The sequence below is a fragment of the Strix uralensis genome, chromosome 3 (genome assembly GCF_047716275.1).
Source record: "Strix uralensis isolate ZFMK-TIS-50842 chromosome 3, bStrUra1, whole genome shotgun sequence".
NCBI lineage: Eukaryota > Metazoa > Chordata > Aves > Strigiformes > Strigidae > Strix > Strix uralensis.
In genome coordinates, this window is record NC_133974.1 from 102,622,315 (window position 1) to 102,639,214 (window position 16,900).

The 16,900-nt window shown below is 34.7% G+C and overlaps 1 protein-coding gene across 3 annotated transcripts in view; it reads left to right on the forward strand.

Annotated features, from left to right (window-relative positions):
* Window positions 1-16,900, forward strand: part of SYT14 (synaptotagmin 14) — a 91,969-nt gene that overhangs the window by 31,268 nt on the left and 43,801 nt on the right. For 2 of the 3 annotated variants that reach the window (XM_074863633.1, XM_074863631.1), the window contains one exon: window positions 2,000-2,218. The exons of the other annotated variant lie outside the window; for it this stretch is intronic. In XM_074863633.1, the coding sequence (XP_074719734.1) occupies window positions 2,000-2,218 (219 nt within the window). The remainder of the gene's footprint in view (window positions 1-1,999; window positions 2,219-16,900) is intronic. 3 annotated transcript variants of the gene reach the window in all.

Genomic DNA, 16,900 nt, shown 5'->3' on the forward strand with positions numbered 1-16,900 from the left:
GTTCTTCTGTGAAAAAACATGTCAGTTTGACCAAGTTGTAAATCTTTGGAAACTTTGTTTTTTGAAAAGGCGTAGTAAATACTTTTTATCATTTGCTTGTTAAATTCACTGACCTTCCCATGTGCACTTACATGCTTCACTGTAGGGGTGGAAGAACAGAGTAGGTCTTATCCTGCTTTTGATACTGACAGTTACTGAAAGACACTGGAAGTTTGAACGGAACTGAGAGTAAACATGACTTATGTGAGGACAGAAACTTCCTGAACAAATGTGATATGATGCAAGTGGTAGACGGATTTGAAGTAGAATGGGTGACAGCTTTGGAGAGAACTGATAACATTATAGGAGGGTGGAGAGTCTAAGGGTGAAAGACTAAGGTTACATGAGTAGTTGGTTAGATGCAAGTAAAGAGAATTTGGGATTGAACAGACAGAATAAAGAGGAAATCCCCCATGAGAGACCAAAAGTGGGTACTTGGAGCAGGAATGTGGAGTATGGGGCTGAGAGACAGTAACTTATGATAAGGTACTACTTGTATAAATGTAACTTTGCAAAAGATGTCTTACCTAAACTTGCAGCATAGGCTTTTCTGTATGAGTACCAGGGAGAAATAGACCTGTATGGTAAGTGATTTTACTCATCTGCTCTAGAGGCTTACCTGATAGTGGAAAGGAAGGACCTCTGTAGTTGGAAGAGGCAAACACTTGACTCTGAAAGAGGCCTAGATCGCTGGCATAGGTTGAGTTACCTAAAATTCAGCCATTTTAAATTAAAGTAAGCTGAATCCCTCGTTTAGTCAGAATACCCAGGCAGAGGCATGAGACTGACTGTGCCTGAAGGCAGAGACTAATGGGAGTGGAAATGCAGAACCAGAGCCAAGGGCAGGGATTGGGAGGAGGACATAAAAGCAGGGAGGGGAGAAACAGTTGAGTGTGGCTGCATAGCATGTTAGACAATATTCCCTTTCAGAATCAGGAGCTGAAAAACAGCATTATGGACATGTCAGAGCTCTGCTGGTAGTGGAAATCCATTGGCAAATCATACACCATAGTCTTGCTCATGGAGTCGTGGTAATGCTGACCTTATTGAGTTTACGTGAACTCTTTTAATGCCTGTTGGAGTTTGAGATCTACAGAATGTCTGCATGGCACGTTTAATTTAGACAGAAACCATTTGAGGTTTGGAAAAGGGAGGAAGAAGATTTCCTTTTACTGAAATAAAAATGCAGTTGAATCTTTGACTTGTGGGAGCTTCATACTTGAGATGTAGTTGGAAGAAGTTGGCCACAGGAGTGGGCCATTATAGGAGAACTGGTATAAAAGAATTAACTAGATAGATTCTTTTGTGCAATTTCTGCTGTTGCCAGATGTCTGTAGTGAGAATCTGCATTAATTTCAGTTATTGAACAAGGGGCTGTTTATTGTAAGTTAAATAAAATTGTGCATGCAAACATCTTTCACTAGCATTTGCCCATTTGCTATTGTGAGTTTAAGCACTACTGACATAAATATCCTGAGACGATTTTGTTGTAGGCTTCTCTTTGTAAATCAGTTTCATTTCTATGTTATACTCCATGCTCATAGCAAAAATCAGCTGGGAATGGAGGATCAGGAGCTGCCTTTTTGATGTGTTAGGTATCTGCATGTAATATTGCAGCAGTGTTGGATTTACTTCACATAAATTCTTTTAAGCATTTTCTTAATGAAGGGTTTCAAGACCTTCAGTGTATGCTGCCTTACATAAATTGATCCATTTTCTGTTGCATAAGATTTATGGTTTTGGGGGGCTTAATGATCTTTCAGTTTTTCTAGAAAATAAAAATAGCTCTCATCAATTACAAAATCATGTAATACTTATCATTGCGACAAGATTATATTTTTAAACTATTACAGAAATTTTAATTGAAATAACTTAAATATCTTCAATGATAACCTCTTATGGTTATTTTTTTGTATGCTATTTTGAGCTGTAGTCGATTTGCTTTATTTTATTCAAACAGACAACTCTTATATGAGTAAAGACCAGCATGGTTCATCATCTGAGAGTGAAGATGAAGCACTGGGTAAATATCATGAGGCCTTGTCTAGAACCCAGAGTTCCAGGCTGCCAGTGGTGGATGGCAGACAGCAAAAAAACTATATATGGGAAACCAGACAAAAATATAGTCCCCTGTCTGCAGAATATGATGGATACAGTAGTGAAGCCTCAATAGATGAAGGTAAGAGTGATTTAAAAGCATTCCTTTTATTCCAAATTTCAGAATTATGTTCTGGATATGTAAGTTTTAGATGAGGACAGCTTGACTTGCAAATAGTCAATGTCTGCAAGAAATATCCAGATATCTTTTATATTTGTGCATGCTCAAAAAAAAAAAATGGCTCAGACTTGTGCACATTCTTCTGGAAATACTGCAAATGATATCTTGTTATATTAAGTTTCATACAATTTAGCATTAGTCATTTGATTTTTTGGGGAGTTTAAACTGTTTTGATTTAGGAAGGAAACATGGTAACTCTTGATGAATTCTGTGGTATTATAAATACAAAGAAGACCTGTTATTCCACTATTGATAAGCTGTCATAACAGCAAAGTAAATGGAATTGGTTATTGGTTACAGTGCATATGGTCATTGCAGTGTGCATTACTGGAATGTTCTGTGTCTTTTCTTCTCTTGAAATCACAGAAAGAAATTATTACAAAGATTAGATTAATACAATTTTTCCATGGCCTTAAAATTTGGATGTAAACAATAGATGTTTTCTTTTGTGGTATATATTTCTTGATTTTAAGTTAGGGTGACAACCTGACATAGAGGCTGAGAAGTTTGCTGTCAATATTTTGTCGATATGCTTTTTGTGTGTGAAAATAGCTGTACGTGAGAACTGTGTAGCCATTTTCTAGCATGAAAAGTAAGCTTTTGTTGAAGTTACCTAAAAGTCAGATTCTAATATAGATGTTGTGTTATAGTAAGTTATTTGTTGGTCTCCCTTTAATATGTTAAAATGCAAAGGTTTTTTAGTGATTGATATTTTCTAATAAAAAGTGGATGCATGTAATTAAAAGATATCTGTCCTTAAATGTTCTATACAGTCCAGAAGTGCTTAAAAAAATTAAACTTTCTACTATGTGATGTAATTCAATTATATAAAAGTCTATTTGCCACTGAAATTTGAAATTAGTGTATACTTATTCTTGATTCCAAGTTAAGACACAAAGGACATGAAAGCCGTAATTGAATAAGTTGCAGAGTAAGAAGATTCTTCTCTGATCATCAGAAATTTCAGTTCTTTCCTTTGCTGTTACATCATAGGAATGCTGGGAGTCTGAGTTCCAGTGAATAGGGAAGGAGATGCAGAAGTGATGTCAGGTGCTAAAACACTGTGATGGAGAAGGACATCAAGGAGGAGGGGATAGTGGAAGTATGATGCTTGGTTTTTATATCTAACTGAGATCTATCAACAGTGTTGGGGGGGGGGGGAATATGAAAGATAAAATACTAATTTTGTGTATACTTTATGTCACTGTTGGGAAAGAATGGTGATGTATATTAACAGGAGGTGGAAGACTCAGTTGTATTTATTAGCAGATAATACCAGATACAAATTATACAAGAAGACTACTTTCAGATACCCAGAATAAAGTATTTGTCTCTCTTCAAACTATTGAGGCCAGTTGTTGAAATAGTCCTAAAATAATTCATGTTGAAAGGAACATGTGACATTCCTCTATTTCACAATTGTTTAGAATTTTTTTTATCCTACCTAGTTCATCTTCTGAGTGAGAAGCTCATCTGAGCTTTTTACTTTGGCCCTATAAGACTTAAGTTCCAAAGGCCTTGTTGTAGCCTGTATCCAGTTTGTTTTCGTTTGTTTTTTTTAATAATTGTCTTCTTTATCATCCTCTCAGATCATCAAAATTCATAGTCACTGACTTTTATCCTCTTCTAGGGAATGAGAACTCTAGTCTGGAAATCTATATCGTGGTTAGAATCTAAGATAAAAGAGCCCTATTGGGAAGTTCAAGTATTGCATCAGGAAAGTTACAATTGTTTCCTCTCTCCTTTTTTGTGTTTTTCTTTCTATTGCTAAAGATATCTGTAACCAGCTGCTATCCCTTCTCAATGCTTTTTCCATTCAGGAAGCTGGCTGGATGTAAAACCCATTTTTATATATGCACACACATATTCACTCTAAAATTAGTATGCAAATTTGATTTATTATAATGAAAGAACATTCAGGGTTTGAAAAAAACCCACTTTAAAGCAAAAACTATGAAAATATTCTAACTTAGAAAATTGTAAATTTTTAACCACGTACTTCTGCTTGCAAAAAAACTTTAATACTGTTAGTATTTTGCTTTTGCTGCAGCTTGTGAGAGCATTCTCTTCCCACATTTTACAAGGAGTGGAGAATCAGCAATATTATTTATTTGGTAGCCTGCAATCATTCTACGTTTTCTGTAAAATGCTTGCAAATTAGACTGGTGATTTTGTTTCATTTTTGTAATCCAGTAATCTCAAGAAAATTATGTTCAATAATATTAGAAAGAGTTTTGTGGTATTGGATATGGCAACAGATTAACAACCTAGTAATTTTTACTTTTCAGTGACCTGAAGGTGGCACACTAGAATAATTAGAGCTAGTACTTTTTATGTTCTTCCTAAATTATTTCAGACATAAAAGGATCTTTGCACAATGATAAAAATGTGTTAGAACAGAGGAAAAGACAGAGTATGCCTTGTTATGTTATATGATCATTACAGAGCGAAAGCTGCCCAACCTAGAACTTTGATGAAAAGAGAAGTGGAAGCCTCACGAGGGAAGCCTGCAGTCAAAACTGAGAGACTGGTTATCGCTATCAAACAGTTCATATGTGTTCAGAGAAGCAGTTCACTGAGCAGTTGAGGTTAAAAATGTCCGATTCCAACTTTCTAGATGTTTCAGTGTCATTTTTAAAAATTCAAAGCTTTACTGTTCCTTAATCTTGCAAAATAAATCCGTAGAAGTCTGATGCTATAGGAATCCTGAAATTTTTCATTAAATACCTGGTTTTTATGACCGTTGAATTATTTTTATATGAAGTGTGAAGACAAATGATAGAACCATTTTTTGATTGTTTGTAGTGGAGGGGGAGCAAGCAGTATATTCCTATGTACTTTATTTAATATGAGAAACAATTGTCAATATATTTGACTTTGTGTACTTCTGTTTCTTCATATGTACTTTATCATTTCTACTTCTGAGACTTAAACGTTTCGGCTGTACTTCCAGCTTAAGGCACCGATCAGCCCATATGTTGAGCAGGACTTGATAGTGTTACAGTGAAGTGATGAGAGGAGAGAATTCATTTTTGTCTCATCTCTGTTTCCTTTCTACTCATTGCTAGTAAATCAGCCTCTGATGATATCATTAAAAATTTTGTCAGAGGTAGAGTAATATGAACAATGAAAATTATATTTCATTTTTGGAAAATTTTGTATTATTTTCTCTTCAGCAGTTAATCTGTCACATGTTGTATCTTGCAACAATGTGCTGTGTGTTTTCAAAGGAGTCAATAAACAGTTTTACTAATAACTGTTTACACTTCAATCTTCACTTTTTAAATTTGTTTAGATGTGTCTGCACTTAACAATGCACACACAAAATTTAACAAGACAAAAATATAATCTTTTCTTTATTAATGCACCCTGTAAGTTTTGCTTGCATTGCAAAAAACATGTATAATATTAATATGTTTTCATTACTAAGATCATCGAAACTTCTGATCATATTATTTTAAGGTTCACTTATTATCAATTACATAATTAGTTTATTACATCTTTTCTGGCTGCATGACTCTCAAAATGTTTTATTCTGAAGCCTGAAAATGTGTGTGGTACATTTTCACATCATTCTTTTCTCCTCTAGATGGCCATATTAATCTTTCTTTTCAGCATATTTATGTAGAACTGACATGGCATTTTGTAATGCTTTTAATAGTTAAATGAAGAAAGCAATATATTTTGTGGGGTTTGTTGGTGTATTTCGATGATGGAATTTTCTAGTAGCACTTCATTCTTTGAAATCAACGTTTTTAAATTTTGGTTCACAAATACCTGCTTATGACCAGTGTCTGATCTACTTTATATATTTGTATAGTGCATTTGATGCACTTAGATTTTGATGAGTTATAGTATATATTTTAAATGGGGGAAAAAAAAACTATGTTGTGCTTAGATGCAAATAATTTCTACAGATTCCATGTTATTGTAAATATATAACTCTTGCAGTGAGCTCCTCATGGACAGCCTTAGTTCCAGTGTATCTCTAAAGGAAAATCTAATTCATTAGAAAATCAGGATGATGACAAATATCATCATCAAAAGTAAAATGGTACAGAATGGAAAAACAAATGGTACAGATGGCAAAGTAAAATGGTACAGAAGATAGGTTTACACCTGAAATTTCCAACTTTTGCATAAGAGACCCAAAACTGTTAATCACAGAAGAGAGAAACTTGCAGAATTATAGTATTTCTTGATATCTATGTGTGGATTTAACCAGGTCTTTGTGCTTAGGCCCAGAGTTCTAGGGCCAGCTCAAAGTTTGAGTTCTTATTTTTGTGAACAATATTCTTTGTGTTCTTTCTCATGTTATCCAGTAAAGTATGGCTACTGCCTGAAGTGACCTTTTTTTCCTTTTCCCTGATACATATCCTGATAAAACTTCCTTTTCATTTTTTATCATGTGCATCCTCCTTCTTCTATTATTCCCTACCATTTCAAATGCTGTTATTATCCTGTCGAATATGCAGTGTTGCTTTTATGTGCTCCAATTATTTGTAATATTTTGGAAGAGGGGATTAATATAGGCTGTGGTATTACACATCTGTTTCAGAAAATAAAGAACAAAAGTAAGGAAAACAAACACAACAAAAAAGCAAAATTAACACCATAAGATTTTTCTGCTAACAAGATTATGAATTGAAATAGTGATCTAAATAAGGAAGTGTACAAACTTTAAATTTTAAATTGGCATTATTCTTTGTACTTTGATAATTGGAAATATTTTTTAGCATCTCTATTGTTGTGATCTTAAATGGACCATGCTTTCTTAATAACTTCAGTTTCAGAAAAACATACAACGTTATTAAACTAGCCTCTTTGTCTCCAGTAGTGGCTACTTCCTGAACTTTAAAAACTCAGGTGTTATATAGGCAAGTTGTTTTGTCTTTGTTATCTCTATAAGCTTCATAGGCAAGTACAAAACATTTTCTTTAAGGAAGCAGTCCCTTAAATTCCTAAAAATTGAGGTTTTTAAACTTAGGGATGTTAGGGTAAATATATCTAAGTTACAGTTTTGCGGGCAGATGTCAAAAGATGTAGGTTCTTCTTTGCTTTTGAAATCAAGATTCTCTGAATCCCATGAGATGAGCAAGGTAGAAGAGGGGAAGAAAATAGTCTGGGTTTTTTATAGCTGAATTTTGATGTTCTTAAAGCATGTCTTGCCCAAATCAACTCTTTAACAGCTGTGCAAAATTCCAGATTAGGAAGCAAGCAAGGGGGATTGATCCCAATTCTGAGGCAAAGTAACTGACAACATGATGGAAAAAAACAGTAAGCTCGCTTGCTTACTTAGCATACTCAGATGTACTTTATTTAGCTATAGTTTACCAGTTCCATACAACCACGGGTTCTATCTCCAGCCTATTTTAAAGTCTTTTTTCTAACTTCTCAATTGATAAAGCCCCATGGCTGAAGACATATTTGTTCAGAGGCTCTATTTCTGAGATTGGCCCAAGTGCCTTACATTTCACAAGGTTTTTTTGAAACATATGGAAGCACTAAAAGACTGCAGTGAGAAAACATAAGTTCTCTCAAATGAGAATCTGCTGCTCTAGCAGGCATATGCTACTGGATTTTATCCATCTTTTCCATATTGTGAAGGTAGAGTATGATGTTATTTTTGTAGTTTATCTTCTCCACTTTTATTCTTCTCTAGGCTTTCGGCACTTTATGTTGATGTGTCTGTTGGACATATGTTTGCCTTGCTCCTCAGTGTCAATCTTTGCACGTGAAGGCGACTGTTCTTCTGGAATCTCTTGGATCTGATTCTTTATGCAGCGTTTTGCCTTTTCTTTCTCTCTTGTTAGTTTTCATGTCTTGGGAAAAGTCTCTTCATAGAACTACTTGAAGTATATCTAGAGATTTTCTTTCAGTATCTTCCCAACATGAACACCAAAAGCTCTTTCATAAGCACCTCAAAACTGGTATACAGGTGAATCTCCCCAGTTTGTTAAAACAACCCATTGGAGTAAAGCAACCTGTGGGAGTTTTCCTTGGTAAATACCTTCTGTAAAACAGGATCCTACTTCTTCAGACCTGTCAAGCTAAGGTGAAAGCCACTGGACAGTCTGGGAGAGGAAGAATGGACCACTTGGTGAATCCCATGATAACTGTATATTTTCCAGTTTAGTTTCTATTGTTATTCCTTGCATATAAGTAGATCTATTTTCAAGCCAAGTGTGAATGAAGACTTAATGTTTCAAAATTGTAGAGCGAGGGCCTCAGTATGGTTGTATTGTATTCAGCAAAATAAGGCCACAAACATCTTTCAGAATTGGTCTATCTGTCCATACATTTCAGATGCTAAGAATTACGGGTAAAGAAGATGGCTTACGTGAAATAAGAACTGTCAACTAGTATTCAGACTGGAGGACTGAAAGCTCAATTGAATACTGTATCACAACTTAAATAGTTATTTCTCTTATTTTTCCTCTGATGTGCTTTAAATAAATTACTTAGAAATACGATGGAAAGAGTATTTAGGAAGAAGGTGTCCACCTGTTTTTCAGTGATGTGTCTTTATCAGGTTACCTGTGAGATTTTTCTGGTATAATACATATTGGAAGAAAATACTCTTTTTGGCCTGCGCCTTTGCACAGACCTAGGGCTTCAAATAGTACATTCATCAAGATACTTTGAAAGGGTCTTCAGTAAAGAAACGTAAGACAGTTCTTAAGTAATCTTCAGAGCAGTATTTCCCACATGTTTCAGAGTGTATTTTGAAAGCTGAGTCATGTTACAGCTATGAGATATTCCATACTTGTGTATCTCAGCTGATAGTACTTGTGTACTATCAATTGAAATTATCCTTGATGCACTTTTTAGAGATTTTTTTTGAGAGAGAAAAGAGGGATTTTTTTTTTTTAAATTACAATATTTCTTTAGTTGATTCAGCTTCCTTATGCTTGTTTTCTATTATGTGGGCATCTACCCTTGACACTTTTTATTTTAAGAGTAATTAAAAATCTTCATGGAGTACAGGAGAAAGTGCAATGATGCAATACTAATGATACAAGGTTCTGATCCCTGATTATATTTGTCTGCCTCTTATTTATTGGTAAATTGGAGTGAGTCTTCATTGGTTCCAAGCCCTTAAAAATTAGAGAAACAGAATTTCTTGTGGTTTTGAAGCCTCTGGGGAATGTAGCAGTTCCATCCATAGCTGTATCAAGGGAATGTTTTAGGGATAGTTTTGTGTAGTACAAGAGATACTTTGATAGTTCAGGGATCTGCAGAATAGTGTCCAGAGCTAACTCGATTTGTAGTTTTTGTTTTTGTTTTTTAAGAGTTTCAAAGTAGCTTCTTAGTACATTATGACAGTCCTCTATTGTTCTTCCATATAGTGGAAGAGAGTTCTGTTAAGTATCTGAAATTATGACGTGTGTTTTCCAAAAATATAGTCAACTGAGCATTGTAGAGACTAAGGTGATTTAAAGATTAATTTTTGCTCCGTCTTTTATTCAGTTTTATGGAATTCAGGTATTTTTTACTTCCCAAAAAAGAATTACCCTTTGTCTTTTGAAAAGTTCCTGATAGCAAGGAACTTTTCATGTAAGTAATTCGTGTATTAGGCTATGTTGTGGTTCTGGTTCTTTACCTGCATGAATGCCAGACAGGCATAGCGTTTACAAGGTTGGGAGACCAGGAATGGCCAGAATTCACAGGTAGGGGTAGAAAGTACATGTGTAATTCACTATTACTTTTGTAATTTTCTTGAGGAATATTACGGAGGTGGTAAAATATAAACATGAGATTTAAACGCAAAGGAGTTCTGTGTCTCAGTTTAAACACAGTTTGGGAGAGAATGAATTTGCGTTGAGAACTTTTGAGTTTAAAAGCCAGATAGATGATATCAAAGTTGTGCATAATAAAAGGAAACACATGAAAGTGCTTGATAGAATGAATTTGCGTAGTTCTGAAATCATGGATTTACCCCATGATTAACAGCAGCGATGCTGGAAAAAGATTGTTGAAGCATGCATGTCATCTACTGCTGAGAGGAGAAAACTAGAAACAAAACTCGAAGTCAGTGATGATGATAAGATTTTCAACAGGAAAATTCCTTTTCTGGCTGGACCAGCTCCAGAGTAGGAAAAACGGCTTTTTTTTTTTTCCCTGATGTGCACAAGTGAGCAAAGCAATCTCAGAAATCAGGTTCCTCCTGCCAGCATTTTGAAGTCTTTGAAGAAATACCCTTTGTGTTGAGGTGAAGGCTTTCAAGAAAGTCACCCTTAGCAGTGTGATGTCTCTGAAGCGATGTAAGTCATACATTAATAATTACAGGAAAGTTTCCATTTTATTGTAAACCTCCTATTTTAATAAGTCTCTCATCTACTTGAATCTGGGGTTTATGAAAGGATCAAGATCTGTCATTAGCTGGGAGAAGTTCACATAAATATTTGTGGCTGAAATAGTTCCTTGTGGCATTGTATTTGATATAGATGTTCTACATTAATAAAATGTAGAACTGATATGTGATGTAAACACAACAGGTAGTACTCTATCAGCAGAAAAGATTAATTCCTTGATGAACTTAGTGCTTTTGCTGATTCTGAGAGTTCACGTTGAAAACTGGGTATTTCTTGTACTAATATGATCTAAAAGCTATTCGGTATGGGCATTCTTTTTTCTTGGTATTACAGTATTATCTAGTGATACAGGGGAGCAGTTTCTTTGATCTTTATGTATGTATACCATGAGACATGGCTTGTTCTGAAAGACCCCCACAGAATGGACAAAAAAAGGTACAGTTTTCATCAATCTTAACCCTAACTGCAGAGATCCCATGGCTCTACCATGGAATGAGTGACTAAGAAACAGGATTGAACAGTAGACTGGAAATCTCTGCATAGACAATTTGTTAGGTGCATTGGAAAAAGGAATTCTACCCTGCATACACCCAGTACCTGCTGAGAATAGTCATGCTACATGGTCAGCGGAATGGAGCGGTACTTGCTACATAAGTATGAGAATTTATATCTGCTTATCTGTTCTTCCTCCATAGCACCTGTGGATAAATGGTTCATTCTTCTTACCTGTAAAGGTTAAAATCAAAAGATTTTTAACTCTAGTCAGAGACTAATGTTTGCCTCCCAGTTGTGCTTCTTCCTTCTAGGTTAAAGACCAGTTACCATTAAGACTGTTTTTTATAATCTGATCACGTTACATTTTAGCTGTCTCTCTGGTAAAAGAAGAATGACAGGTTATTTTTGTATCTGAACTCTTTGTTTTGTTACCTAGTCAGTGTAGATTATTTTCCTTATGCATATGTATCAATTTCATAGATATGCTATAAGTATATCATAAGTATTCTCTTGGAATTATTTAATGAATGTTTTGTCCTTGTATAAGATGAACAATGTTACCATTTTTTATCTAATAACATGTATTTTATTGTTAGGATGACTGTTTTCATAGCTACTTTAATTGTGTTTATTATTTATTGGGACTGTATCCTGAGTAAACAGCGTGAAATTGTGTCTGTAGCTTCTATGGAGCAAAGATCCATCTTTTTTTTTTCTTGTTAAAATAAGCTCTAACATGCTACTTACAACACTTTTGTATTATAAAATTGTCCTAACTTTTAGGAATTATTGGAATATTTTCATTAGGGAGAAAGGGAAAGCATGATCTTACGCAACTTGAAGTCCTTTTTTTTTTGGGGGAGGTGGGGTGGGTGTTGGGGTTGTTGTTGTTGTTGGGGGGGGGGGGGGAATGTGTTTGCAATTACCTTTCCTCCACTGTATTTACATGTAAGCTGGAAATAGATCCATTGCTAGTGTTGTTGCCATGCTTCTGGTCATTTCATTGTGGCTGAAGGTAGAATGTGTGTTGGTGCTGCTGTGATGGAATCACAGTCTCATGAAAGCACATAGGAAAACTCAAAGGGAAAATTATTTTATTATGGAAATTCTGATTCCAGTCCTTAGAGAGAAGCTAGCAGACATGCTTAAGTGGGTATAAGATTTTCTGTGTGGAGTCATCTATGCCCAATTCAATGAAAGCTTGATCTTTAAATTTGTAAATAGGAATTCTGCTACATTCACCCTCTACACCACTTAATATTCTGCCAGCATGTGTTTTTATGTATATATTTGTACATTTTGCTTAAAAAAAGAAAACAAAAATTACCCAGCTCTCTATTTGAAACCTTTGCTCTCAGTCTTGTTGAACCATTCCAAATTTTGTGCTTAAAAGTGTTTTTTAAAAGATTTTCAGTTATCGTGATTTTGTATTTGTTTTAATTTTTAAAGAAGATTTATGACATTCCTTTGCAAATATATCAATTTGTCAGATAAAGGTTAAAAATTAGATACATTTTATTCATGTTAAAGTCACACCCAGCTTATTTAAAGGCAGCTTTGACTTAGTGTTGCAAGCCTGAGGATATTGATTTGAATTATGCATGACTGTCTGGTATGCAGTTCCATTAGCCTGCTGGATGGATAATGTAAACATGTTCAGAATTTTAAGTATCCTATATGAGCGGCAGGTTAAAAATAGAGCTGATAAGAGCATGTATATCTGAAAAATCCAAATCTTGGAGAATGAAACTACAAAAGGTTCATCTCTTCAAGAGGCTGACTTCAGGTGTGATGTTCTTTTCTTTGAAAAGGCTCAGCCTGAACAAATACAGTTTATGCGTGTGACTTGAACAGGTGACACAATTGCTGTTGTTTACTGCAGAGAGTTGACATCTTTACCAGAAAACACACTCGTAACCGAAAGGTCAGGGCCAACTCTAATCTTTTGGCAAAAAGGAGGGGCAGTATCTGTTCTTGTTTAAATTGGTCAAGATTAACACTAGTGATTAGACTGATTTCTTCATATCTTCAAGGAATCTTGTTTAGAATGTTACTTGATTTTGCTCAAACTTTCTGTGGCTTCCAGTATCTCATAGTTCTTGTTTTTGTTATGTCTGATCTGTGTTTGGTTATCTCTGTATTTTAGCAGTCTGTAGTTTGGTAGTAGGTATAATGATTTAGGAAACTTTGGTTTTAAATCCTTAGCACTAAAACCACTGTGTTAGTAAGATTTAAAACAGATAATATCTTTTTAGAATTTTGTCCAGTTTTTGCTGTGAATTTTAATAGGAAAAAAGACAACTTTGAAATGAAAAGTACAATGCCATCTATGTTACATTTTATTAAGATTCGTTATACTCCAAAGTGTTTCTGTTGCATATGTAGCATTTGTGGCAGTTTGAGTTGAGTGAAAATAAAAAAAAAAAATCTATTGCACTTATTTTCAAGATCTGATGGATACAAACCAGAAAACTACTCTAATTTTGCAATAATTTGTAACTACCTTCTCAAAATTATTTTGCTTGGAGTGCTTCATATTTGGCTATGCTAAATTCTGTACATAATGCCAGGATGGAACTATTTTTAGATTAGGAGAATAACGAGAGAGAATAATGATGTATTTTCCCCAGAACTTACAGTGTTTATTTGCTTACATCTTAGTATAGAAATAATTGCATGAAAATTTGCAAGTATGACTTAAAAGCTTTTCTTGAAGATGAAGTTGATTGTACTACTCTGATATCTTTTATTTTTCTTTTCCTGTCAAATCTTGGATCATAAATTATATTTCCACACAAAATTTGGCCGATAGATAATTCTTGAGTAGATCTGGTAAAATTTGAATAGGTGTTTTGAGTTGATGGTCATTTTCCCTTTTAACTGAGGAATAATTAATCTGTTAAGAGACTAGTGTCTAATGCTCTTCTTCAGAGAAACTCATCATCCTGTTTAATAATGGCTGTTATCTTTGTTTTGAGAGCAAAATTCCTTTCACTGGCAATGAGAACCAGTGCTCCGAATCACCTGCTTTTCCTGGTGCCATTTCCTTCCTGTTAGCAAGAAGGGGCCTTAAAAGAAGAAAACCTCTGGAAATGACAACAGTAGTTGTCATTACTGCTAAAGACAATCTGTTGGCTTCAAAAGTGTAGGGAACAACAGTGGCAATTTCCACACAACTTTGGGATTCTGCAAAGGAAGAACTTAAGAACCCTTTTGATGAAGGATGGTAACAGTGGTAGTTATTCTTTAAAAATACCACTTCGCACTTTAATTAAGGGTAAGAGTCTGGTTTTTATGCTTCTGTGTCTCTAGCTCAGCTATTACATTTCAAAATCTCTGTATTTTAAAGCAGAGCTGAGCTTGTGGATATGAACAAGTCAGGTAACTTACTGTTGAGTGTTTTGCTGTAATACTTAGAGAACTTTAGATAACTGAGGAAAAGGGGCAAGAGCAGCATTTGCCTACCCATTCTTCTCTGGCTCTCTAGTTCTTAGTTGTCTTCATGGCACTCATTTATGTAGCTGATGTCTTTCCATTGATTTAATGCATTGAAAGTTGGGAGATGGTTCAGAATGAGTCAATATCAAGTTCATATTGCAGTAATTTATTTTTCCTTCTGGTTATTCCCCTTAACGTCTCATACATTATTTCAGATTATGTTAGTATCAGCACTCGGTTTTTGAATCCTGTGTAAATTTTGCTCTGTGAGTGGGAGACTTTTGTTTTTAAGAGAGGTCAGAACACAGAAGCATAATGGGAAAATCAGTTTACTAACTGCCCTCTTCTTCACTGATTAGTACAAATTATTCCCAGCTTGTTGGAATGCAATTTGCATTTGAAAATGCCCATAATAAATTGGTATAAAGAGGCCTAACAATTTCTGTTTAAGGGAGTTTTATTTACTCTAGTTTGTGTGTAATCTCGGAGTTGCATACAGTGTTTCTGCAACTCCTTTCTGAAATGCTTGCTGAAATTTGCTGCATTTTACATCTCAGTGGATATTTTGATCTAGAAACACTTAAACTCTGTCAACTCAAAATAAACAGCAAACTTGGAATGATTCTGTCTACTCCCATTTTCATTTTAACACAGTTTCGGGGTTGATCAGATTAAATTGCTTCATGTCTGCACCTTTTTTCATTTTGTTTTCCTTGAGCAACAGTAGTAGATTTCAGATAGAAAAGAACCGGCTTGTTTATTTCACTACAAATGTTAGTATATGGCATACTTGAATTTTTTGAGGGGGGCGGGGGGGGGGAAAGAGGAGCACTTCCAAGGGGTTAGATATTCAGCCTGTATAGATGGCTCAGATTCCTACTGTGTCAGTTTTCTGGTGTTTGATAAGGCACACAAAGCAGTTGTGGGAGAAAGCATATCACTTGTATCCATGGTAACTCGAAAGATACTTTGGAACTCAAAAGGATAGAATAAGCCAGAGTAATAGGTCTCATTATAAGGGCAAAATACATAAAAGGTTCAGGCATATGCTTTTAATTAGTTGCCAAAAATAGCTAGAATCAGAGACGATGCAATGAAACAATAATTCTTAGTGTTAGAAATGAGCAACATTTGAAATCTAAAGATGTGCTCAACTGAAAGGCTTTTATGTTACCATCTTATGGGTATTTGGTCCATGAATACTAACAGATTTGCTATGGTTTCTTAATCATGCTTAGGACATGAGACTGCACACTGATAAAAGCTAGTGCAAGTCTCATATGACTACAAGTTTCAGAAGTTCCATAGTGATGTTAATTCTTATGGCTGTGATGCAGCTTCTTATGAATAGCATGTGCAAAGCATTCTCTTACGTTTTACAAGTGCACTGCTGGAAAAATAAATGTGATGAGTGCTGCTATGTAGGGATAATAAAAATGATTGAAAATGCAGATTAGTTTGAGATTGAAGTTATAGTATTTTTCAGAATAAGTCACTTTAATTAATTTTAAAATAGGAAGGTAAGCAATGGGGGAGTGTGTGAAAATGTAATATGAAACTTGAATGGATGGACTAGATTTGAATCCTGGAGAACAAGAATAGATCAATGTATGAAGTACAAAGTATAGGATATTTGAATAACCATTTTAATAGAAATATTTTAATACAGTGAATAATTTTAAAGTTTTCTATTTGAACAGCAGTGTTTGTAAGGAATCCATCTTGTATTGCAGTGCAATTCTCCACATTATTTCCTCTGTTGCTATAGAAACTAATTCTAGTGCAGCTGTGATCGCTTATCAAAATTCTAATGTTTCAATACCCATTTCTTATTTTGAGTTATTTAAATAGCCTTGTCTTACTTTGAATCAAACTGCACATTTCATCACTGCTGAATTGTTGACTGGTCAAAATGTTAATGCGAAGTGATAGCAAATGCTGTGGTGGTTTTTTTTTCCTTTCTGCCATCTAAGCTATATACTTATTGTTAAAGTTTGAATAACAAGCAAATTAAGGCTTTTTCACTTGATAAATTATAAAGGTCAATATTTGCTGTCTAACATCAGCATTTTGTAATGGATATTACTTTCTCAGTGTAATCTTAATTATATTTAATATTTCATAAACCTTAAATTGTTCCTGTTACTGATACATGGCCATGGGGCATGTGTATGTATATATGTATGTTTACATATATGTCTCTGTGTGTGTGTAAACTATTGTTAGGATGTTTTTAACTTAAAAGTCTGTATCTTGGCATGTTCATTTTATCAGCATAAAGGTTTCAGTGATACTATGTTGTCTAAAGCTAGTCAGCCACAAGGTATACTGCAGT